This window comes from Bos grunniens, chromosome 3 (assembly GCF_055505025.1).
Source record: "Bos grunniens cultivar Pamir isolate PY7600 chromosome 3, Bosgru_T2T1.0, whole genome shotgun sequence".
Classification (NCBI taxonomy): domain Eukaryota; kingdom Metazoa; phylum Chordata; class Mammalia; order Artiodactyla; family Bovidae; genus Bos; species Bos grunniens.
The window spans coordinates 5,961,350-5,986,630 of NC_141167.1; the positions used below are offsets into that span (position 1 = coordinate 5,961,350).

Consider the following 25,281-nt stretch of genomic DNA (forward strand, 5'->3'; position numbering starts at 1 on the left):
TCTAATGAGTTGACAGTGAAAGATGAGGTTAAGTACTGTGGTAAGTTCTTTGTCAAGTAGCTCTAAAATAACTAATACCCATTTTTCAGCTGAAGAAAAAAATCCATCACTTAAAAGCAGCAATGATTTACTCTGAATTAAGTGTGCTGGGTTGGAATTCTTCCTGAGACAGTTCTATGAACAGCAGGGTAGAAGTCACTCTTGCTGGACACCAGTTGGTGACACCGTCCAGGGCTTGGCTGAGGGCACCACAGCCCTGAGCCCTATGACCACGAGCAGCTTTCCTCCCCCTAAGTGGTGCTGTGCTCCGGCGGACGTCATATTCCTACTTCCGAGTCCCTACTTGTTTTTTTTTTTAATTTATTTATTTAAATTGGAGGATGATTATAATACTGTGACGGTTTTTGCCGTACATCAACATGAGTCGACCACAGCTATATATGTGTCCCCCCATCCTGAATCCCCCTCCTACCCGCCTCCCCACCCTCTCCCTCTGGGTTGTCCCGGAGCACCGGCTTTGGGTGCCCTGCTTCATGCCCTGAACTTGCACTGTTTGCGCCCCTACCTGTGATCCAAGGAGGAAGAAAAATCTACCGGGCTCCCTGAATGGCAATGCACGCGGTGTAGGTTGATTACCTACTTGTAATAAACCAAGGGTGTGACCGTGGAAAAAGGATTTTGTTTGTGCCCCAAAGCCTCCCATTCACCCAACAGCAAGACTCTTAAAGAGAAGGCAACTGGACATTGCAAACTCAATCCCTTGGCTGAGGCCCACGACATAACATCTTCTGGGAACGTGATAAGGTTTATATGGCATTGGTGTGTTTTCTATTTGTTAACAAACACGGTATTTTCCTTAGGACAGTAAGTGGCGGTTAAGCTCCAAAGAGCACAAATCTCAAGATGACGTCCAAACCCCAAATCTTACATAGCCCACATGGCTTCAAATTGTTAGGACTCTTTCCTTGTCCTACTTTCTGGCAAATTCCCACCCTTTCTTCCCACCCACACGGGCATCCCCCGGAAGCCTTGTCCCACCTCCTGGGGTGGAGCCAAGCACATGGCCTTGGGCCTTCACACCCGCCTTCACACCCGCTTACCTGCCCTGACTATGCGCCAATGCACTGATTCATCTACTCATCTCTCCCACTACCCAGAGGCTGAGATTCCGGAGGGCAGGGATAACATCTCATATTTCTGTTCCCCTGGAGTGCAGGACAGTGACCAGCACACATTAGAAACTTCATATGTGCTTGTTGATTTGAATAAATAAATGGAGAGATGTGGCATGACGGTTGGTTAGAAGGGGAAATGGAAAGTTGGTGACTTTCCATTAAGGGTGGACTGCCTTGCATGGAAGTTCTGGAGGTCGGGAACTTGGGATCCACACAACACACAATCCCTGGCATGGAATAGATACTCAATAAGTACTTTTTGAACAAAAAAAAAATAGTTTAAAATGAAGACATCAGCTTTTTATTCACTATAGAAAAAATTTTTTTCCTTGGGCAATTTTCTCTCTTCCTATAGAGTTAGCACACCATCCTGAAAGGGAAAATTCACGTATCTCTTGGAAGGAAGGTCAGTAGGCCATGAGACCCCATAAGGTAACCTTATCTGCTTCCTGGAATGAACTAATGTCTCTGTTATGAGAAAGCCGAGTTTTACTTAGATTAGTAACAACAGCTGACGTTTGTGTTGTGTTTACGGGTTTCCACAGTACCTGCCATCACACCTGTGTGATGGAGGCAGGCCAGGCCGGACCAGCCTCATGGGAAGTGTGGTCAGTTACCTACCCAACACCGTGCAGTACCCGGCAGTAGGGCACAGGCTGGCAGACCCCAAATTCTATCTCCTTTTTATTAGCCTCCTTTGGCCAACAATGTCATTCACACCGTGGAACGATGGGGTCAGCATCATTCCTCTCTAAAAGCATTTAGCATTTCAGAAAGGAAAAAAAGGCAGCGTGTTTAAGAGGCAGGGACACATGCTAGGAACGACTGCAGCACAGAAATCTATTTTGAGAAAATCAGATGCAAGCTGGAGACAAAAAAGGAAATAACTGAAATCTGTTAAGGGATTCCATTTGTTGGAGGAGTCCGAGTTTGTTGGTGGGAAGACTTTAAGTCCTCACCACCTTTCCTCTGATAAGAAATCAAGGAAGGCAAAAGCCACAGCATGGTTTGCCAAGACTCTTATACAACAATGAACCACAATACCCTGGAGGGCTTGCGTTGTACACCGAGGCTAGGAATTTCTCAGCACCTCTATTTTGAGAAACACTGATTTTCTCTGATGCTGAATGAAAGACAAATCCTCCTTTAAAAGAGAATGCAGAAGACCAAAAGCTGTGTCGAAGAAGACATAACAGTTACAATACAAAACTGAGTCTGAGATTTTGTGCAGGTCCAATGGTTTGCTTTAAATCTTGCTCCAAATTGGTGTTTCCATTTTTCTATGCACATTTATGACAAATTAGTTAGGACTAATCCTTGACACTTTAACGGTGAATTGATGTTTTTCCGAGGGCCCTTAAATCCTCCATCACGTGTAAGATGCAACTTTCAGCCACCAGCCCTGGAAAAGCCCAGCGGTCCACGCAGCTGTGACTCAAAGTGCCACAGTTTGCTTGTGGGCAGTGCTGGGGCCCAAGCTGTAGGGTGAACAAGCACCCGTGGAAGATGTGAGAGGGTGTCCCTTAGCCTACAGTCCAACGGGCAAAGCCTCCCCTTAACCCGAGAAGCTCAGCGCTGTCTCCCACATCAGGGCCACCCATCGCTAGAGCTGGGCTGGATCTCTTCGGCAGGTCGGCTGTGAGCTTACCTGAATTCGGTGAAATGTGCAAGCTGCTCATGTCCTTGGACAGGCCATTGGTTTTCGGGCTGGAGATGGGCGCGCAGGCCGACGTGGCTCGGGGGGGCCTCTTCCCTGGGACTTTCACAGTGGTTCTCAGAAGATCAATCTCTTTACCGTGAACATTCTGCATGTAATCCTGTTCAAAACGTTAAAACACCCAAGAGAGATTAAAAGGGAGACCTTCTACAATCTAGGACAAGAGGTTCTATGAGACATCATGAGGCATCATCCTATGACCCTTCCATGGTGGTGAGCGCTTTAAAAAATAAGGAGGCTTTGATCTGTCTTGTCCTGATGGCGTCATCATTATACTGAAATCAGCTCTGCCTCTGTGTCCTGAACTAGCCCAGGCGCTGGAGATAAGGAGACGCAGTAGATGCTTCTATGCGGGAGGATAAAGAAAATAAATATGGACATGAAATCCTACTCTGTGAGCTGATACTTATCAGATGGCACATGAGGAACCTGGGCTCTTCTGTGAGTTGCAGGGAAAACTCCATGGAGTAGGAACTATTTTGTAATAACCTTTTTGTCTCTGATGGCGATACCCTTGAATGTCTAGCTAAGTTGTCTGCTGGGAACTCAGGTAAACACTCTAACTCAGAGGCCAAGCGTTTTGTTCAGGAAGATGTCTGAGGTGTCAGTAGTAGGGTGCTGAAAAAACATAGAGGTCCCTGATGGATGGACAAGAGCTGGATGTTCAAGTAGAAAGCACATTATTTATACTCAGTGTGAGGTTTCTTCAAGGGATTCGCTGTACCCAAAAACAGTGTCTTGCTGCTGTCTGTGTTTCGGAGGTGAACGACTAGCAGTTATCATGGAACTAAGGAGAAGTCTAGGTACACAGTGGGCTGTCATCCAATTCCACGTGGAGGAAAACAATACTTAGGAGTCAGCTGATGGATGGGCAGAGATGAGACGGCAACTGAGAGCCAGGGTGAGGGGTCTCTTGGCGCATTAGGAGTTATTGATCTTTTCATGCGTTTTTATGGGCAATAAGCCCCCTTGTCTCTGCAGACATATCATTAAACCAACGTCGCACACTGAGAAACGATGCAGTCTATGTAAATCACTGTTGGGTAAATAATATTTCAAGTGTTTTAAGACGAACCAGGGAAGGAAATAAACAGATTCCTTCCTTGGCAGAATCCTTCGTGCGTGTTTGCTAAGTCGCTTCAGTTGTGTCAGACTCTTTTTGACCCCAGGACTGTAGCCCACCAGGCTGCTTTGTCCATGGGATTCTCCAGGCAAGACTGCTGGAGTGGGGTTGCCACTTCCTCTTCCAAGGGATCTTCCTGACCCAGCGATTGAACCCATGTCTCTTACGTCTCCCGCATTGGCAGGCAGGTTCTTTACCACTAGTGCAGCCTGGGAAGCCTGGCAGAATCCTGGGGGGATTCATTTTACGACATCAAAGAAAAACCAATATATGTGTATTTCGTATAAGCAATCGAGTTTAAATCAATCTAATTTTAGAAGAACTACCAAAGGAGCCAGTGTGTGGGCTGCAAGGGGCCCAGGGAGACAGGAGCAGCGAGTTGTTTCCTCATAGCTACCCGTCAGCAGGGCCAGTAGATGCAGGGAGAGAAGGAGGCGATGGTCTAGCAGCAGACTGCACAGTCAGAGGGGCCAGGAAAGTCGGTCAAGGTGTGTGACGGACACGCGAGAGGAGACGCAAAGTACCAGGGAAGCCAAGAGAAGGACCCTGCTGGCTTCTTTTAATTGCAAGACAAGGTCAATATTTCAGGAGGTGAAGCAGCTGAGAAGCAGGGACTGGTCTATCCAGAAGCAGGAAGTTTTCTGATAGAAATTATGGCCCAAGAAGGAATCCAAAGTCCAAGATTCCAACCCGTGGCAAGAACCCAAATTGAGTTGTCAGGACAGACAGAGCCGTCCTCTCTCGGCCATATGCAGGGGGGAAAACCGGCTGAGCATCACACCTCCCCCTGGAACCTAAGCAGCTGAGAGTCGTGGCCACATGGGGGCCACTCCAGACTCAGGAAAGGGGCTGGGAGAATTCTCAACAGAGGAGGAGGAAGTGCTGGAAGAGAAACTCCATCACATGAGGGGAGCCTGTGATGGAGAATACAGAACCCCAGAAGGTTCGCCGAGCACCAGCCCAGCAAAAGAAGATGCAACGGGGTCACAGGCGACCGCCCAAGGACAGACCTCAGACGGACAATTCTTAGCACATAACAGAAGCTCAAAAAGCCACGGCTAGGCTTAGGAGGAACATGGGCCTGCAGACAGATAGAGGAAGGATCAGGGGGTGCACCACAGTGGGGGTGAACTCAGACCAGTTCCTCCAGGGAGGGGCGAGGCTGGGCCTTCCTCAGCGATGATAAACCATCCAGATGGAAGTGGCTGCACCAGCTCGTACGCCGTCAGTGGGGGAAGCCGGGGGCATAGGCACTGATGCACCCGGGGCTGGACCAGCCAGGCATGTCATCTCCCATCTCTTGGGGGGACATCTGCCGGGGTTGGCCATGGGCATGTTGGAAGGAGAGTTATCACAGGTTTCGGGAAGGGAGGTTCTGTGTCCAACTGGGAACAGACTAAAAGATACCACTTGAAAGTTAAGATGCTTAGAAACTGCGCCCCCCGACTCCCACCACAAATATTATTTACTATGAAAAAAATTGTGATTTCAAAAGGATGAGGACTAAGGATAGAAAGAAAGTCGTTATCCTTAGATTAGGCTGAAGGATAAGGCAGATGGGAGGAAACACCGAGGTCTCTGGACGCAGCTTATCAAGAGGCCAGCGAACAAAAAAACATGGAAAGTGACCTTCAGTCAGCACAGGACCAAGGGTCAAGGTCATTGTGAAAAAAGGTTGTTCTCAAGCAGTTTTCACTTACTTCCATTGATATCTACTGAAAAGGGGCAAACCTCAAGTTTCAAAACCAAAGTTAGGACTTGTAAATAATGAATTCCTTCTTGCATAGTTACTCCTTTAAAAATATCAACTTGCTATAACTTTCTTCTTTAATGCCAATTCTTAACAAATTAAAATACAATAACAGGAGTGTAATTGAGCATTTATGGCTTATGGGCTCTGAAATGAGCCTAATCAGAGAGTGACTAAGCCTCAGCATGGCCTCCTTTTTAATAGGCATGTTTTAACATACAATAACCAGGATATTTTATTTAAATTTATTATAGAAATGTACCAAGTGCCAGCTCTCCAGATCTGAATGCAGCAAAGGGACCCATTTATCTTTGGCTCAGCACAGGCTGAGGGATCTGTTTTTCCTGCTTGAGTTAGGTGCTTCAAAGCACAGAAGAATTAGTTCTTAAGAAATTCAGAGGGTAAGTTTGGCAATTCCTAAATTTCAAGCCTCTAACATTGCTAAAACCTTTACAAGATGCATTTCCTAGTCCACACAAGTCTTTCAGCTTGGTGTTTTCAGAAACAGGTGGATACCTGAATCACTGGCTTCTAGCTTCTCCCAAGAGAAACAACACGGGAGTTTTCTGGTTTTGCAAGAATTACCCTTTTCATCTGGCCCCAGCTTGGGACTTGAGCAATTGAAGCTACAACCTCTAAATAATGTCGCCTCTTTAGAAGTGGGACGTGGGGCCCAGTGGTCCAAAGTAGGGACCTCGCAGGGCGAAATAAAGCCGGCGAGCTTGATTTTGATATGCAAATGTTCCAGATACATCCCTTCCCCGTGTTCCTGGTAGAAAAATGCTGATCGAGGATAAAAGGGGAAAAAACCCTTTAACAAGGCATGAGGGTAATTCAAAGCCAAGTACTTTTAAACAGCACTTAACAAGTCCCTGGGGCCCACTCAAGAGCCTGGCCCCCCAGAGGTGCCATCTCCTGCCCCTCAACAGCTTGAAAAAGTAGTAATTGCAAACCTATTTGCATTTTTCTTCTCAAGTTGTCCGTGCTCGTTGCCTGGATTATTTTTTGCAAGCAGGCGCCGGAGCGGAGGGACCGTCCCGGACCGGGTGGCTGGAGCTCCGTAACCGCGCCTGGCGCCCCCCTGCCACCCGGCTCCCGCACCTTTGCCATCCCTTGTTTTTTACATTTTCCTCCTAATTATGTTGCATCTATTGCCGTACACTTAATTAGCTGCATTAATGTGATTTCTTTTCACATAGTCAAGCAATTAAGAGCTATGATTGAGTTTCATTCAATTAGCCTCAACAAACATGCTAATTGATGTCCCAGATGCAAATGAGGTACAGTGAGGGAACCTGCTAGCAACTGAGAGCGTGTCAGGGACCCACAGCTTCCAGCTTGCTGACGGCAGCACGGCTCCACGTGGCTCCCACCTTCCTCGGGCCACCTCTGGAGACAGCCCGGAGCCCTGGGCACCTTGGTGGGTGTACCAGATCCCTCCTGATTGGAGCATTAATGAATGTGCTGTGGTAACGGTTCTGTCCTAAAATCTCACAGTTACGACTTACCAAGACTGAAAGGTCATCACTGAAGAAGCACCAAGTTCCAGCCAGGAGACTGGCATCAAGTCCCTATCAAAATACTGCACGAGGCTCCTAAAAAACCCATCCAGGAGCTCTCCCCAGACAGCCAAGGGAACAGTGTGTGGGTGTTGTCGTGGCCATCCCAGAGCCCTCTGTGTGCCTGACGCCCTACAGTTCTCAGTAAATGGTGAGTTCATCTTAGTCAGCTTGGGGGCATTTGGCCCTTGAAGTTAAGCTCAAAATACAGCAATCCATCAATAGTCCCTAAAAATACTCTTACTATATTGATTCTCACTGCTTCCCATCCCTTTGTTACCTTTGGCTGTCTGGTGAAAGATGGTTTGCTTCATGTATTCATAGGGTACCAGAAAGCAGTTTAACAAGATCTTAGAGCGAAACCCAAATGCATCCATGATGTGATTGGCATCTCAGAGTTAGATCATCAGAATAAAGCACACGGCTCTGAAATGCAATCAGCACCACTCCGATTTCACATGTACTTTTTAAAGGATTAACACTATTCGTTTCTGTAATTACATGATGGAAAGAATTATAGGGATCTGTATTCCAATTAGGTTTTCTCAATAAGTTCTGGTTCCTAACTGTACATAAAATGTTGAGAAATTTACACTTTTCTATTACTCTCTAATATTTTGTCTAAGTGAGATAACTGTTAGGACAGACTAATGCTTTGCTTTGGTCTTTGTGTCACGGCTAATCTAATCAAGCATTTTCTCTTTGCATAATCTAAATTCAGCAATCCTCAAAGTGTGGTCTTCAACACCCTATCAGGGGATTCACAGGTTCAACACTATTTTCAAAACAACCCCAAGACATCGCTTGCTTTTTCCCTGTGTTGAAATTTGCTTTGATGGTACAGAAGCGGTGTGAGTGATAAACCCTGATGGTGTCTCAGCGTGGAGCGAGACCGTGGTAACCAGGTTGTGCCGCACATTGTCTTTATTTTACTGATTCCTACGCTCTCAAAATGCAAACAAAAAACAGCTTCACTCCAGGATGTTCTTAATAAACCAAAACCTACCAATTAAAAACAATGGTAACCTCTGAGTCTTTAAATTTCTCGGGTGATGCCACGGCAAGTATACTTCAGGGTTTCTGCTGCACTTTGAAAGCAGGAAAGCTCTTCCCCAAGTGTTTCATTCACAAGCTGAATTTGTCACTTGTTTGTGGGGGCAACACTTCTACTTGAAAGAAGGACTATGTCAGACACTAACTGTGGTGATTCAGTCTTGGGTGCTTGGCAGATATTTTCTTGAAAATGAACAAAGTAAGTACTGCAAGGAAAGCAGCTGACAGTGTTTGTGGCCAGTGGTAGAATTTGAGCTTTCTAGTGATGATGTGAGGAGAAGGCAATGGCACCCCACTCCAGTACTATTGCCTGGAAAATCCCATGGATGGAGGAGCCTGGTGGGCTGCAGTCCATGGGGTCACTAGGAGTCGGACATGACTGAGCAACTTCACTTTCACTTTCATGCATTGGAGAAGGAAATGGCAACCCACTCCAGTGTTCTTGCCTGGAGAATCCCAGGGACGGGGGAGCCTGTTGGGCTGCCATCTATGGGGTCGCACAGAGTCGGACACGACTGAAGTGACTTAGCAGCAACAGTAGCAGTGATGATGTGAAGTTTGAAAACTTGTAACTCTCACCATGAGATTGATAACTTCTAAATACCCAGAGACTTTTTTCTGACAAGACTGGTGGTGATATTAATGAATGTGATTTGAGGGGTATTAAAAGACCCTGATTTAGAAAAGGCAGAGGGACTAGAGACCAAATTGCCAACATTCATTGGATCATCGAAAAAGCAAGAGAGCTCCAGAAAAACATTTACTTTTGATTCGTTGGCTACATTAAAGCCTCTGACTGTGTGAATCACAAGAAACTGTGAAAAATTATTAAAGAGATGGAAATACCAGACCACCTGACCTTCCTCCTGAGAAACCTGTATGCAGGTCAAGAAGCAACAGTTAGAACAGGACATGAAACAACAGACTGGTTCAAAATTGGGAAAGGAGTACGTCAAGGCTGCATATTGTCACCTGCTTATTTGACTTATATGCAGATTACATCATGAGAGGTGCCAGGGTGGATGTATCACAAGCTGGAATCAAGATTGCCTGGAAGAAAGATCAAGAATCTCAGATATGCAGATGACACCACCCTCATGGCAGAAAGTGAAGAGGAACTAAAGAGCCCTTTAAGAAAGTGAAAGAAGAGAGTGAAAAAGCTGGCTTAAAACTCAATACTCAAAAAACTAAGTTCATGGCATCCAGTCCCATCACTTCAAGGCAAGTAGATGGGGAGAAATGGAAACAGTGGTCGATTTAAAAGATGCTTGCTCCTTGAAGAAAAGCTAGGACAAACCTAAACAGTGTATTAAAAGGCAGAGACATCACTTTGCTGACAAAGGTCTGCATAGTCAAAGCTATAGTTTTTCCAGTAGTCATGTACGGATGGATGTGAGAGTTGGACCATAAAGAAGGCTGAGTGCTGAAGAATTGATGCTTTCGAACTGCGGCACTGCTGGAAAAGACTCTTGAGAGGCCCTTGGACCACAAAGAGATCAAACCAGTCAATCCTGAATATTCGTTGGAAGGACTGATGCTGAAGCTGCAACTCCAATCCTTTGGCCACCTGATGTGAAGAGCCAATTCACTGGAAAAGACCCTGATGCTGGGAAAGATTGAGGGAAGGAGGAGAAGGTGGTGACAGAGGATGAGATGGTTGGATGGCATCACCGATTCAGTAGACATGAGTTTGCACAAACTCTGGGAGATAGTGAAGGACAGGGAAGCCTGGTGTTCCTGGGGTTGTAAAGAGTCGGACACTGAACAACAACTCAATGAAAAGTGTCACCATTTGGAAATCGCATACCTCAGTTAAACAAGCTTTCTGAAACGATTGACGCTGAATGTCACATGCATGGATACAAATTCATTCAAAGTGCAAGACAGGTCATTGGATTTTAAATCAGCAAGGAAAGTAAACTTCATTGAATTCCTAATCTTTAAGAAACTGTCACATGTAGAGTTTTGGTGCAGTACCCGAGAAGACCCACAATCTGAAATGGCTATTAAAGTGCTCCTCCCTCAGCCCTCCTACACTGTTGGTGGGAATATAAATTGCTGCAGCAGTATGGAAAACAGTATGGAGGTTCCTCAGAAGCTAGAGCTGCTATGTGATCCAATAATCCCACTCCTAGTCGCTCAATCACGTCTGAGTCTTTGTGATCCCACGGACTGTAGCCCGAGAGGCTCCTCTGTCCGTGGAATTTCCCAGGCAAGAACAGTGAAGTGGGCTGCTGTTTCCTACTCCAGGGGATCTTCCTGGCCCAAGGACCAAACCCCCATCTCTTGTGTCTCCTGCATTGGCAGGCAGATTCTTTACAACTGTGCCCCCTGGGAAGCCCAAGTATCCAGACAAAATTATAATTCAAAAAGACACACGCAGCCCAGTGTTCACTGCAGCACTACTGACAATAGCCAGGACATGGAGACAACTCAAAAGTCCACTGACAGATGAACGGGTAGAGAAGTGGTGCAAGTGAAGTGAGGCCGCTCAGTCGTGGCCGACTCTGCGACCCTGTGGACTGTAGCATACCAGGCTTCTCCGTCCATGGGATTCTCCAGGTAAGAGTACTGGAGTGGGTTACCATTTCCTTCTCCAGGGGATCTTCCCGACCCAGGGACTGAACCCGGGTCTCCTGCATTGGAGGCAGACGCTTTAACCTCTGAGCCACCAGGGAAGCCCCCAAAGAAGTGGTACACACATACAAAAGGCTGCTACTCAGCCATAAAAAAAAAAGAAAGAAATAATGCCACTTGCAGCAACATGGATGAACGTAGAGATGAACATACTGAGCGCAGTAAGCCAGGCAGAGAAAGACAAATGTCATATGATGGCATTTATATAGAGAAATCTAAAATATGACACAACAAATGACTGATCTAGGAGACAGACTCACAGCCATAGAGGACAGACGTGAAGTTGCTGGGGTGGGAGGGGAGTGGGGGAAGGAGGGATTGGGAGTTTGAGGTTAGCAGATTCAAAGTAGTATATATAGGAGGGATAAGCAACAAGATGCTACTACACAGCACAGGGCCGTATATTCAATATCATATAATAAAGCATAATGGAAAAGAATGTGAAAAAGAATGCACACACGAATCGCTGGATCACTGCGCTGCAGAGGAGAAATTAACATGCCATTGTGAATCAACTACGCTTCAAAAACAGAAAATTTTAAAAGCACACGACATTTAAAAAAAAAACTCCTCCCTCTTCCAGCCAAATATCTTTATCAGAGTTTTTTTTACACACTTTAAAAGTGCTTTGAAAAAAGGAAAACAATGCTACTCTGCTCACAATTTCCTTTTATTTTGGAAAATATCTTTTTCATAAACAATGTTTGTGGGATAGTATGTAATGGGTAGGTTATTATTATTTTAAATGAATTCTAGAATATAAAATTTTTTTCTGTTCTAATTTCTCCCATGACAAACATCAATAGATATAATCCACAGAAACAAAAACTCATTCAGATGCCTCGATTTTGAAGAAAGTATACGGGCCCCAGAACCACGAGTCCAGCTTAATGTTCACAAACCAGCCACGGGCTGGGTGTGTGTGATTTTATGCACACAACTGGGGGCAGTGCAGGTACTAGACACGGTCAGCACCCTGTCTGTCTTCTCCTGGAGAAGGGGAATAACTCAGTCTTCCCCATTTCCACTACACTTCACGTATGTCCAGTTTCAAGAAGAATAGAAGTCTGTATAAATCCTATTTTTAAAAACCTTTACTTCTGGGCTCAAAAAAAAAAAAAAAAAAGTATGTAAGAGAAGACATTGTCAGATGTCCTGCCATTCCCAAACTCTGCTTAATACTATTTTCAAAGGAAATACCTCTATAAAGACATACACAATACCATCCCTTCAAAGACACCAGCGAACGCTCAAGTCTGACACGTATGAATAATAAACAATAGCCTCATATATAGTCACCGGCACAGAGGAGAGTGACACCCTAAAGATACCAGGAAGATATTATAATACTACGAGAAATCTTCTGGCCACATCCATTCAGATCACATACCTCAAAGAGGACAATTTCTCCTTATCGCCACAGGACCACAGTTATAATAGCAAGGAAGGAGGCAGCTTCAAAGAGAAAAGCCTTGGGAGAATCAGTTTGGTTTCCCAAGACGGTCAAGAGAATCCCAGAGTCTCACTTCTAGAGCTGCTTCGGGACGACCACTTGACCAGTGTGGATCCATGTGACCTGTGGCCGCTGCAGGGAGACGGCACCCAGCAAACTGGATGTGTAACAGCAACGAGACAAAGGCAAAGCTGACGACCCTTGATTCTGCACAAAGGCTTTACCGCGCCCAGGGAATTAACCTAAGACGCACCAGCAGAGAAGGCTGGTGAAACGTCATGCAAGTGTGGCACCCTCACGGATCAAGGGGAGCTCGACACCCTAGGGCAAACCTCTCCAGTGCACATGCTCTCAGCATTCAAGTCCAATGTTGGGCTCAAGTCCATGGTGGGCTCAAGTCCAACATAAGCTCGGGTCACAGGTTAATATGCATGCATGCTCAGTTGCTCAGCTGTGTCTGACTCTTTGTGACCCCGTGGACTGTAGCCTGTCAGGCTTTTCTGTCCATATTATTTCCCAGGCAAGAACACTGGAGTGGGTTGCCATTTCCTTCTCCAGGGGATCTTGCTGACCCAGGGATCGAACCCACGTCTCCTGCATCTCCTGTACTGGCAGGCGGATTCTTTACCACTGAGCCACCTGGGAAACACAGGTTAATATAATATACTAAATCAAAATAGAGAATTTCCACAATGAATCATGAATATAATCTTTGTGCTTCTTGATTGTCTCTGTCTTGATTGACCTTGTATATTGAGCTTTACACTGCAAGACAGATTTTTCTCATTTTAAGTTAAATTGAATATTACCCAGTTGTAACCCATGCATGCTCAAACCTAGCCTTACAAAATGAATGTGTTGGATATGCAGGTCTCTTCCAGAGGCAAGCATGAGTGAAAGTTCACTGCAGTGAACTTCAAGGAGCCAGCGCCATTCCTGGCTCTACGAGTATTTTTATAATTAAATATGGCTTGAAACAACTGGACCAGTACTTAGATCTGACAAAGTCTGAGTTATGTAGGAATATTCACCATAATGATAATTAGATCTATCTGAACCTTTTTAAAACTCCAGATTCCTTGGGATGCATTTGCTAGAATGTGAAGCACTTAAAGAAATAGATTTTTTAAAGACAGAAAAGCAGACAAAGTCATCTTCCTAGGACACTAACGATCACTATTTTCTTCTACCGTTTTAACCCAACATGGACAGAAAAAGTCCCACTTCAAGTTTTGCCCATCACAGAATTTCCTCTAATTTCAGAACTCTGACGAGGCCTGTCCAGAAAAAAAACACTTTTTTGGCTCCCTGATGCACTGTTTTGGGAGTGACCCTGTTTTCCTAATGCTGTTTACTGCCCACCAAGGTGGTTTACAGTAATATAATCAGATTCATTTCAAATGAAGAGTGGTCAATTCACTGACTAACATAATTCTCTGGTTTTCTAAATTAAGACTATCTGCAGAAGACAGAGCTTCTCCAGGCCAGAGGATGGCCTCAGAGTAAGAGTGCCTGGAGGCTCTGTCTGTCAGGGCTTGTGGACTGTTTCATCATCCCGGGTTCTGATTTCTCATCTTTAAATATAAGGATAATAATAATTCTTTCATCAAGCAATTGTTTTTGTGATTAACTGAGATAATAAAGAAAGAACTTGAAAGAATCCCAAAGCCCTAAATAAATGTCGGCTCTTACTGCTCATGTCTAATAAATATACTGAAATATTTGCCCTGTGATTTCACATGGGCATTTCCCGAAGCATAGGTGTTGTCCCCACTGGAGGCAGCCACCCCAACATGATAAGCCATTGGGGGTGACTTGCAACGCTATTTCTCACTTAGCAGGATAGGGGAAAGAAACTGTCCTCTGGAAATGCATGACATCTTCTACTTTTTCTTCCCTTTCTCCTTTTTTCTTTATTTTTTTTGTGAAGGGGAGGTGGGATGGGGTAGGCATATACAGGGTAGTCAGACATTTTTATTGCAAAACGCCGTCTGGAAAAGATGCAAAACAAAATTGCTAAAAATGCAAGGGAGAAAAATACAGGAGAAAAACAAAAGCCCCCTTCCCCTTGCTTATTGAGTTCAAAGGCATAACAGGCAAGTGCCCTGCAGCCAATGGGAAGCTACACTAATTTTAAAGCCATAAAACGCTATCAAGTGCCCTGCGGGGCAGGACTACACTGAAGCTTGTGGCACCTAAATAAGATATGGTTCATTTACTTCGCAGCTTAGCCTAATGTAATCATCAGCGGATTCTTAGCCTAGAGTTGTAACAGGCAAATAGCCGCTGCGGCAGAGGCGGCACTCCCAGCCATCGACGGGGACGCCGCTAGATTGCTGTTGATTAGAAAATTTTTCAGTTTTGACAAGCACTTAATGAACATAAATCGCACCTTGATTGGTTTCCATCTGGGGCCACGGGCACACCTGAGAAGAAGCCATCCTCCGAGTCTGCATCGCTCCCTTCCTCCCAACACTTTAGCAACCGGCCGGCAACCGGGCTAGAACCAGAGCAGCACGCATTTATAAAGTCTAATGATGAAACCCCATCTCTTGGCAGCAGGGAAAGAGCATTCCCGCCTGTCCCCCATGCCCGAGCTCTCCCACTGAGAGTTCTCCACAGCGACTTGCTGCCAGTGAAGAAAATGGATGGACTGGACTTGGCTACCTTTGGTAAGGATTTCCAGCCACAATTAACAACCCTCACAGGGTCCCAGTGGAAAACAAAGTGATACAGAGTGAGTTGTTGCTGATGTTGTTTTACTTGCTAAGATGTATCCAGCTCTTTTGCAACCCTGATGACTGTAGCCTGCCAGGCTCCTCTGTCCATGGGATTCTCCAGGCAGGAATACTGGAGTGGGTTGCCATTTCCTTCTCCAGGGGATCTTCCCCACCCAGGGATCGAACCTACATCTCCTGCATTAGCAGGCAGATTCTTTACCACTGCATCACCTGGGAAGCCCTGCAGATTAGGTACAAGGATGAAATATGCTATGTACTGCTAAGGCAGTGTCCCGTGGATTCCTCTAGAAGCTTTACTCAAACTCACAGGCTATTATAAAAACATATATATACTTTTTTTTTTTTTTAAAGCAAGAAGACAGAAGAGTTTTTCAATGTAGAAAAAAAAGTAAATTAGGCACAGTCTACCCTATCTGATGGCTTAATTTCTATAAAGACAGGAAGACTTTCTCTGATCTTGGGCTACTTACGGTCATCCTGTTCTCAACATCGAGACAAAGTGTACCATGGTAAGCCAGCATTTTGGCCATTTTTTCCCTTTGTAAACCTAAACACTTTCAAACCCTGCTGCTGCTGCTGCTAAGTCGCTTCAGTCGTGTCTGACTCTGTGCAACCCCATAGACGGCCTCCTACCAGGCTCCTCTGTCCCTGGGATTCTCCAGGCAAGAACACTGAGGGCTATATAAATAAATGAGGAATTCCTTGGAGCAGACTTTGATAAAGAATCTAACATTTTTCTATTTGTGTAAAAGGTGTGAGTTTTCCAGTGGTCCCTTCTGCCAACAATAGTTGTAGATATTCCTTGAAATTTTTTATTCTATTGTGGTGGTGTCATGCCATGGGCCTGAAAGCCTTGATACACAGGAGAAATGATTTCTCATGCTATCTGAAACGCCAATGAACGCCAGAAGTATTTCTCAGGCTACCCGAAGAACAGAGAGGGACAGCTCCCCTCACCTTCGGAGGGCACTCAGCAAACACAGAGAGCCCACGTGGGCAGGGCTGGGTGGGTGTTTTCACACCATGTGGCTTCTAGACCATCATGCAGGGTATTAGGCCTCCAGAACCCGCCTTGATCATGAAGGGCCCAGCCAGTTTCTCTGTGGTATTTCTCAACCAGGGCCTTGGTTAATGTCGGGCATCTTTAAATTCAGCTCTTCTCAACAGCTCTCCTGCTTTGTAGTTCTTAACAGTAAAACTTCAAGCTCCAAAGAGGTATTTGCACACCTACGAAACTCTAATACTTTGGCTATCTGATGTGAAGAGTGGACTCATTGGAGAAGACCCTGATGCTGGGAAAGACTGAAGGTAAAAGGAGGAAGCAGTGGCAGAGGATGAGATGGTTAGATAGCATCAGAGACTCAGTGGACATGCGTTTGAGCAAACTCCCGGGAGACAGTGAATGACAGGGAAGCCTGGTGTCCCTGCAGTCCATGGGGGTCACAAAGAGCCAGACAGGACCCAGCATCTGAACAACAACATTCACAGCAGCCAAGGAAGGGAAGAAGCCAAGTGTCGCCCCACAAATGAATGGACACAGCATGCGGTGCACACACTGGGACTGGTTCCAGGACCCGGGGGACAACAAAATCCACAGATGCTCAAGGCCCGTATATGAAACGGCAGAGTATTTGCATATAACTTACACATATTGCTGTGCTTAGTCACTCTGTCCTGTCCAATTCTTTGTGACCCCAGGGACTGCAGCTGCCAGGCTCCTCTGTGCATGGGATTCTCCAGGCAAGAACAGTGGAGTGGGTTGCCATGCCTTCCTCTGGGGGATCGTGCCAACCCAGGGATCAAACCCAGGTCTCCTGCATTGCAGGTGGATTCTTTATCATCTGAGCCACCAGGGAAGCCCCTGTAACCTTTATCTTCCTGTATATCATCTCTAGATTATTTCTAACACCTAATATGATATAAATGATATGTAAATAGTTGCTAGCATGTGAGAAATTCAAGTTTTTGCTTTTTGGAACTCTGGATTTTTTTTCCCCCAAAATATTGATCTGCAGTTGGTTGAGTTGTGGGATGTACATACCCAATGGTATTGTATGTATATACAGTGGATTATTACTCGGCCCTAAAAAGGAAAGAAATGCTACCACACGGATGAACCTTGAAGGCAGGAGGCTAAGTGAAAGCCGAGCCACAAAAAGACAAATACTACATGATCTACTGATATGAGGTACTCAGGATAGTCAAATTCATAGAATCAAAAAAGTAGAAGGCGGCTGCCAGGGGCCAGGGGAGGGAATTCAGAGTTAGTGTTTAATAGGGGCAGAGTTTCACTTGTGCAAGATGAGAACATCCCAGAGACGGATGGAGGTGCCTGTTGTACAACCTGATGAACAGCCTTCTCAGTCCTGAACCATATGCTTAAAAAGGGCAAAGAAGGTACATTTTATGTTATGTGGGTAAGTGAAATGAGAGTTAGTCACTCAGTCGTGTCCAACTCTTTGTGGCCCCATGGACTGTAGCCCACCAGGCTCCTCTGTCCATGGGATTCTCCAGGCAAGACTACTAGAGTGGGTTGCCGTGCTCTCCTCCCAGGGATCTTCCTGACCCAGGGATCAAACCTGAGTCTCTGGCATCTCCTGTACCGGCAAGCAGGTTCTTTCCCATTAGGGCCACCTGGGGGTTCCAGTACCAGGCTAAGATTCTGTGGCATCTGTATCACGCCCCTGTGTGTGTGTTCTCTCCTGACCCTGACATAAAGCTAATCTACCTTTGGGCAGGGGTGGCGGCGGGGCGGGGGGGGGCGTCTAAGCTGTGTAATACGGGTAGTTTCCTCCCTTCCAATTGCACCAGGATTTTTAAGGCAGAGCCAGGATTACCAAGCATAGGTTTGGAACCCAGGCCATCTAGGGGCAAAGGCTTGACACGAAGCCCTGGTGTGGCCCTGCACTCGGCCACGAGGCCCCTCTGCGGTGGTGGCCTGCGCGCTGAGCCCACAAGAGCCCTGGGCAGCCGGGGCACAGGGCACAGTCCTCAGGAGGAGCCAGGGAGCACCTCCCATGGAGGACGGGCAGGAAGGTCCACCTGCACGATGGACATCAGACTGGAATGAAGCCAGACTGGAGAGGCGTGTATAGACCGAGGACTGCTTCCGGCACCACGGCTTATTCAGGGGCAACAGGACCTGGTAACCACCCATCACAGGATGAACAGGCGGACTGCTGCAGTGCGACACGGCCAGGACACGCCAACATCGTCTTCCCAGGAAGAAAGGGAGGCCTGTCTTCTCGGGGTTAGCAGTCTTCCATGACTCAGAGTTTCCACATCTGGAAATCCGGGCTTGGATTCTATCTGTCCAGCCTTGCAGTCTGGCTTCTGTAACATTCTGGGGAGACCAAGGCAGAATTCTTCCAAGTGTAACTCAATTCACCACCTCAAGAGATGGGGGTGCACCTTCACAGGCGTGCAGCTGGCCAAAGGGATTCTCTGTGAATCCTCAATCATCCAGTTAAATGTCCTGATTTTATGCAAAGATGAGTCATTTTATTTATTTTATTTTTGGCCATGCCATGTGGCTTGCAGATCTTCATTCCCCAACAAGGGATTGAACCTGGGTCCTCGGCAGTGGAAGTGCAAGGTCCTAACCACTGGACTGCCAGAGAATTCCAAGGATTCTGTTATTTTAAATGACAGTTACCAGCAGTGGTTACGGGCAAGAGTTGCTTCTCTTACAACAAAAGATTATCCTCCTTTTTACCTTGAAATATTTCTTTTGAGAAGAATGCCTGCTCTGGAAAGCATCTCACATCTTTTTGTTATTTTGGCATTTGTTAAAAAACAAAAAAAAGTAGATTCCCCACCCCCCCCATGATTTTGAAACTAGAAACTTGTTGAAATCAGCATTCTGATGATAATTCAGAGTCTGAGTCCATGGGGAGAAAAAACAAAGAAATGTCAATGGCATACAGAAGCAAAAGCTGAGTGAAAATGGAACGTCTAAGCCACTTGATTAGGAAGGAAGGTCCTGTGAGAAGAAGCATCTGGTTCGAAGGGCAGGGGCAAGTGACCGCAGCCCAGCAGCTTCTCACTCGGGCAGCACATGGAATGAGAAAGAAATCCAGGAAGGAGGATTTCAAACCGCTGAGCACCTCGAGTACGAGTCGGTCAGCTGTGTCGGCCAGCCACTCGTGCTCAGGAGGAAGCCAGGGGAACCTTCCCGGTCAGGGCACCGTCGAGTCCTTGGCTCGACCTGCGGCCCCGCGTGAACTCTTACGGGTCCACTTAGGAATGCCCGGCGCACAGCCTTGTCAGCAGTTATTTCAGCCGCGCCCTGGACGGCAGCCCCCTCGACACGGAAGATGAATGGGTGGCGGTGCTGAACTGTGCGGCCTCGAGGGTCCAAGTTCTTTCTCATTATCCCCTCCACTTTTCCATCAAGGTGCTGCCTAAGGGCTCACGTTCAAGTCCACAGAGAGCGAATCCAAGGCTCTCAGAACCGGCAGCCCTTCACCCACCCAGACCACGAACCAGCCAAGTGTCAGGAAACCTCGGGACGCTCAGACGTGTCTCCTCCAAGAAGGTCAAGCACTTAGGGCTTTTTAAAGGTCTTATAGTTGCATAGGTCTTCCGAGAATCAAAAAAAAATACAGACCACAGGGCCGCAGCAGACGTCAACAGCTTGCTTTTTACCGTTTCAGTCTTATTTACGTATTTAGGGTTGTCATGAAAAATGGCACGTGGAGAGGAAGGCGCAGTGAAGCTGGTCAGTCCTGCAGGGACGGTGACCAACTTGTCCCAGTTGCCTGGGGCTTCCTGCGTTTTTGGCACCGAACGTCCCGCATCTTAGGAAAGACCAGGGCAGTCGGACACTCTACTCGGAGTGCCTGCAAAGCCAAAGCAGCTTCGTTACCTTAGCTCCCCACGTGCTATCTAAACTGCGTTCTAGGTTCCACTTAATAACAGCATCTTGAGAAAGAAAGATGAATCAAATCAACTGTTTTCTTTTTCCTGAACCCAGTTTTCTGTCTTACCATGAGACTCACCCCACCCAGCAGCACCTATCTGGGGTGGGGTGCGGGGTGGGCTCCGACTGGCCCCAGGAGCCTCCATTTGCCATAAGACTCACCGCACCCAGCAGCACCTATCTGGGGTGGGGAGCGGGGTGGGGTCCGACTGGCCCCAGGAGCCTCCATTGGCCATGAGACTCACCCCACCCAGCAGCACCTATCTTGGGGTGGGCTCCGACTGGCCCCAGGAGCCTCCATTTGCCATAAGACTCACCGCACCCAGCAGCACCTATCTGGGGTGGGGAGCGGGGTGGGGTCCGACTGGCCCCAGGAGCCTCCACTGGCCATAAGACTCACCCCACCCAGCAGCACCTATCTGGGGGTGGGGAGCGGGGTGGGCTCCGACTGGCTCCAGGAGCCTCCATTTGCCATGAGACTCACCGCACCCAGCAGCACCTATCTGGGGGTGGGGAGCGGGGTGGGCTCCGACTGGCCCCAGGAGCCTCCATTTGCTAAGAGTTCTCGGTGGCATTCTTGGACCACACACTCTGAAGAGTCTCAAGTGATCTTAAGACAACACCACCACACATCCCCTGGAGCCAACGGACTCTCTCTGGGTTTTCCAAACAGACGTCATCTGGCCAGTTTCTCAGGGTCTACCTTAAAAGGCACGCTAAGAAGCAGCGGGGCCTGACCCCGTGCAGAAGGGGAAGGACGCAGGAGCTGATGCTTCACGACAAGTTCCACCACAGGCCAGGGGCGCGTGTACTCAGTTACGGAGGCAGGGCCGTGAGCATGCCCCTGCCCCCGCCCCCGAAGCAATCATCCCGCAGTGCAAGAACCACGGATTTTTAGGAAGCCCCTAGGCTGAAATCCACCATTCCCTCTCCCACCTGTGCCAACATCTCCCCCTTGCTACCTACACTGCAGGAGGGAGGCGGAGCCCGGCAGGCCAAGCCAGCCACTGCCAATGGCTCCCAAGCCTCCAGGGAAGGGCAGAGCAGGCCAGGGGGTGTCGCAGTGGGCGAAGGGTGGGGTTGAGACTCCTGGGAGCGCAGAGAGAGCAAATCTGGGGTCTGGAGGTATCACTGGTATCAACTTGTAGGGATCGGTCTCCATCCGGGTAGGATCCATGTTTGGTCCCTGTTTTCCCTCTAATTCCCAGACGGTCATGCCTATGATCTGGCCACGTGCTACCGATTCTATTCCACTGCTCCGAGAGGGTCTCTTCCCCCTAAGAGGACTGTTTTGGGTTTTCAACAACAGGAAACATTCCTGGGGTAAAAAGGCTTCCTTCAACAACGTCTAGCTGTGGTCACGGAAGCTTCAGGGATGCCTGTGCTGAATAAGTTCCAGAATGAGGCCGAGCTGTGTGTCAGAGGGACCAAGGATTTGGGGCTCTTAAATAATCTGTTGTAGGCTCTTAAATAATCTGTTGTGTCTCGGGGTGAAACACAGAAAGACACGTCTGGGCAGACTCTGAGGGCTTGGGAAGAAGACGTGGTTAGGAAAGGATGTGAAGGAGGAAGGGGAAACTGACGCCATGGTGACCAGCCGGAAGCCATGTTATGGGGCCACCACCTGAGGCCCTGAGCAACTCATCTCAGGCATGCGAGTTATGACGGGGCCCGGCCATCCAGGGAGGCCATCGGCAGGAGCTTCCCTGGCAGCCGACCCACCCCGAGCACTCGGTAGGCTGGTCGGCCTCACCCCAAACCCACCGCCTGCTGCAAAGCTGAGGATCCCCAGTTTCACAGCTGGTGACCTGTTTCTGAAGCCATGGTTTCCAAGAGCTTGTTGCTCTGCTAGGATTGCACAAACGGGTGCACAGCTGGAGTCAGGCACCCACTGCTTGCTTGGTCCAAAGGCTGGGTTTGTTTTCTACCCCACCAACTTGTGAGAATCCCTTGGACTGCAAGGAGATCAAACCAGTCCATCCTAAAGGAAATTAAGCCTGAATATTCATTGCAAGGACTGATGCTGAAGCTGCAGCTCCAATACTTTGGCCACCTGATGCGAAGAACTGACTCATTAGATAAGACCCTGATGCTGGGAAAGACTGAGGGCAAAAGAAGGGGGCAGCAGAGGATGAGATGGTTGGATGGCATCATCAGAACAATGGACATGAGTTTGAGCAAACTCCGGGAGTTGGTGATGGACAGGGAGGCCTGGCGTGCTGCAGTCCATGGGGTCGAAAAGAGTCGGACACGGCTGAACAAAAGCAACAATAAACCTGTGTGAGACACCTGCTTGGACTGAAACTTGTCCAAAGGATGATCTTTATGTAAACACTTCCATGGACACCTGTGAAATAAGGAAACTGTATCTGTTTCCCTCAAGGATACAAATGACCTCTTCTGGGAGATTTGTTTTTGTTTTTTTTTTTTTTTTAAAGGGCGTCCAATGAAGACATTTAAAAAACACAAGAGCTGTGTGGATTTTTTCTTTTTTTAGCAAGTTTAGGAAATGGTCAGCTTCCTGCTTCCAGAGCACCCAAAGTCAACTAAAGTCAGAACCCAATGCTGCCGGAGCATCTTGTTCAAGCAGATGTCTGAGCAAACCACCATTGCTGGCAGCCTGGGGAGCCGAGGGGGGGTGCAATACAGCCAGGCAGGGGCAGGAGAGGCGTGTGGGATGGCCCTGTCCGGCGGCACTGGTCAGTGCAGTCATCTGGGGCTTCATTTATTTATTTTTATTTTTGGCTGTCCGGGTCTTTGCTGCTCTGATCGGGCTCTCTCTAGTTGAGACAAGCAGAGACTACTCTCTAGCTGTGGTGCCCAGGCTTCTCACCGAGGTGACATCTCTTGCTGTGGGGCACTGTAACTTTAAACTGGCTAACACAGGAGCGGCCTAGATCAGCTCAGATCGGATCAGGGGGCGTCCAGCCTTGCAGGCCACGCTATCTGGGGCAGGCCACACCCTTCAGGTGATGAATTTGACTGCAGTGTGACAATCCAGCACGCTGGCTGTTTTCCATATGACCAGATTCAGTCCTTTACTCTGCTCTCATCTTCCTCGTATGCAAAAGGCCCAGATTTGTGGGTTTAACAGGGCATCACGTCCGAGGTGACCAGAGGTGGAGTCAGAGTCCAGGCTGATGGAGCCCTGAGTGGCGCATGTGTGCACAGGAAAGAAAATGTCCCAGCAGGAAGGGAGCCCCAGGGCAACAGGAAAACGCTGGTTTTGAGGGGGCTGCTGGGGCTGCTGCAGGCCCGCCTAACACCTGTTTGAATCCTACGTTTGATGCATCTTAAGCCTCACTGCTCTTGAACCCAAACCTATTATCGGAGTATTAATTACCTGATTAAAATTCTGCCCTCATAAAAGCATGCCAGCTTCCTTTTTGATATATAAACCATCTCGTCATCAAAAGTTAGGAGGGTCCAGGGTAGCTGGCACAGATAGTCCATCAAGGACAACCACAACCTCTGCTGAAAACTCTGTCTGAAAATGTCAGACTGTTTAGCCAGGTTATTTCCCGTGACTCCCAGCAGAGTCACGGGTCGTAGGATCTGCTATTTGAGACCGATGTAGGTCCCCTGCTCTGTGACCAGTGAGAGCTGGATGACAGACAGTATGGAAATCGGAAGCTACCAACCTGGACGAGAGTTCCCCAGTACTGGAGCGCTTAAGGTCTTCAGTACAAGCGGCCGAGGATCTTAGTGGTCTTTCTCCCGTAATACACCTTACCTTGGAACCAGTGTTACAGTGTGACTGGTATCTGAGATCATTCGGTTCCATCCCCTTTTGAAATTTTCCAGACTCAAATAATTGGGCCATCCTCCACGATGTAGACCTTTGGGGCCTAAATTAGCACCATATCTAAATGCTCCCGAATTTCTTATTAAGGGAAGTCAGGATTCTGCCCTTGGACATCCCTCTGATACATCTTCCTGTCTGGGACCATAGAACACACAGGGCTAACTCAGCCACTGGGCATCTGTTATGTGGGTCCAGTCGCTCAGTCATGTCCAACTCTTTGTGACCCCATGGACTGTAGCCCACCAGGCTCCTCTGTCCTTGGAATTCTCCAGGCAAGAATACTGGAGTGGGTTGCCATTCCCTCCTCCGGAGGATCTTCCTGAACCAGGGATCGATCCTACGTTTCCTGCATCTCCTGCACCTCCCAAGAAATATACCTGAAACTCACAGCCCTCTAAATGTCCACCCAAAGCTTGGTTGTGAAAACAAGAATCCACGAAGGATTACAATGAAAGTCATGACATCTCTCTGTGGTCTAGTAATTCAAATTCGCCTCTAGATTAAGCCACTTCCTTAGGGAACTGTCTGCCTGCATCAATAACTGCAGCTCCCAGGCGACCCGCATTAACTGAATCGCACTTTTAAAGTGACGATGGCTCTTGCCTGCCGTACAATTATAAAGCCCCACTCTGCTCCTTTACTATATTCCAATAATATCCATGCATACATAGGAAAAAAAAAAAAAAAGGAAAGCTGGCACTGAGGACCATCACGAGAAGCAGCCTGTGCGGGAGAACTTTTGAAGAACGGATGGCAACCGTATCATCGAGAGGTAGAGAGGAAAAGTAAGGGAGCATAGGCCCTCCAGCAGGAATGTTCCAGAACCATCTCCTGTTGCCACCATCCTTCCCCCTTGGCAAGAAGCAGCCAACGCCCCTCTGAGGGGCTCAGCAGGAGACTGGAATGTGAGCGGAGGGGCATCACCCATGAGATCTCACTTTCTACAGGTCGGTGAGGCCGGCAAGGAGACTGTGACTGCACGTCTCCTTCCAAGGAACAAAGCAAACGGGTCCATTGTTAGGTTCTGTTCTCGGATGGGGTTTTTAGGAAGAACTACGCCGGGAAAGGGCGCCTCCCTGTTGATGGAGCAGCTCTGGAGAAAGAACCCCAAAGACCCAGACGGGGGCATGGCAGTCACAGGCAGGCCTCACGGGATAGTGTTAAGTCTCTGGTTTAGGCCACTGGGGAAGCAGCCTGACTCTATGTCCCAAATAACCCCAATAAATCAAGCACAAGGAGTATCCTCAGTCCAAGAAGTGTATATCTCGAAAGCCTACCTACTGGTGAAGTGTGGAAAGACTCCCCACCAAGAGGAGGAACAAGTAGCGGGGCCTAAATACACGCTTA

General features: G+C 47.7%; 1 protein-coding gene across 12 annotated transcripts in view; it reads right to left on the reverse strand.

Annotated features, from left to right (window-relative positions):
* Positions 1-25,281, reverse strand: part of AGAP1 (ArfGAP with GTPase domain, ankyrin repeat and PH domain 1) — a 572,168-nt gene that overhangs the window by 183,429 nt on the left and 363,458 nt on the right. For all 12 annotated transcript variants that reach the window (XM_086376769.1, XM_086376737.1, XM_086376748.1 and 9 more), the window contains one exon: positions 2,824-2,992. In XM_086376769.1, the coding sequence (XP_086232895.1) occupies positions 2,824-2,992 (169 nt within the window). The remainder of the gene's footprint in view (positions 1-2,823; positions 2,993-25,281) is intronic.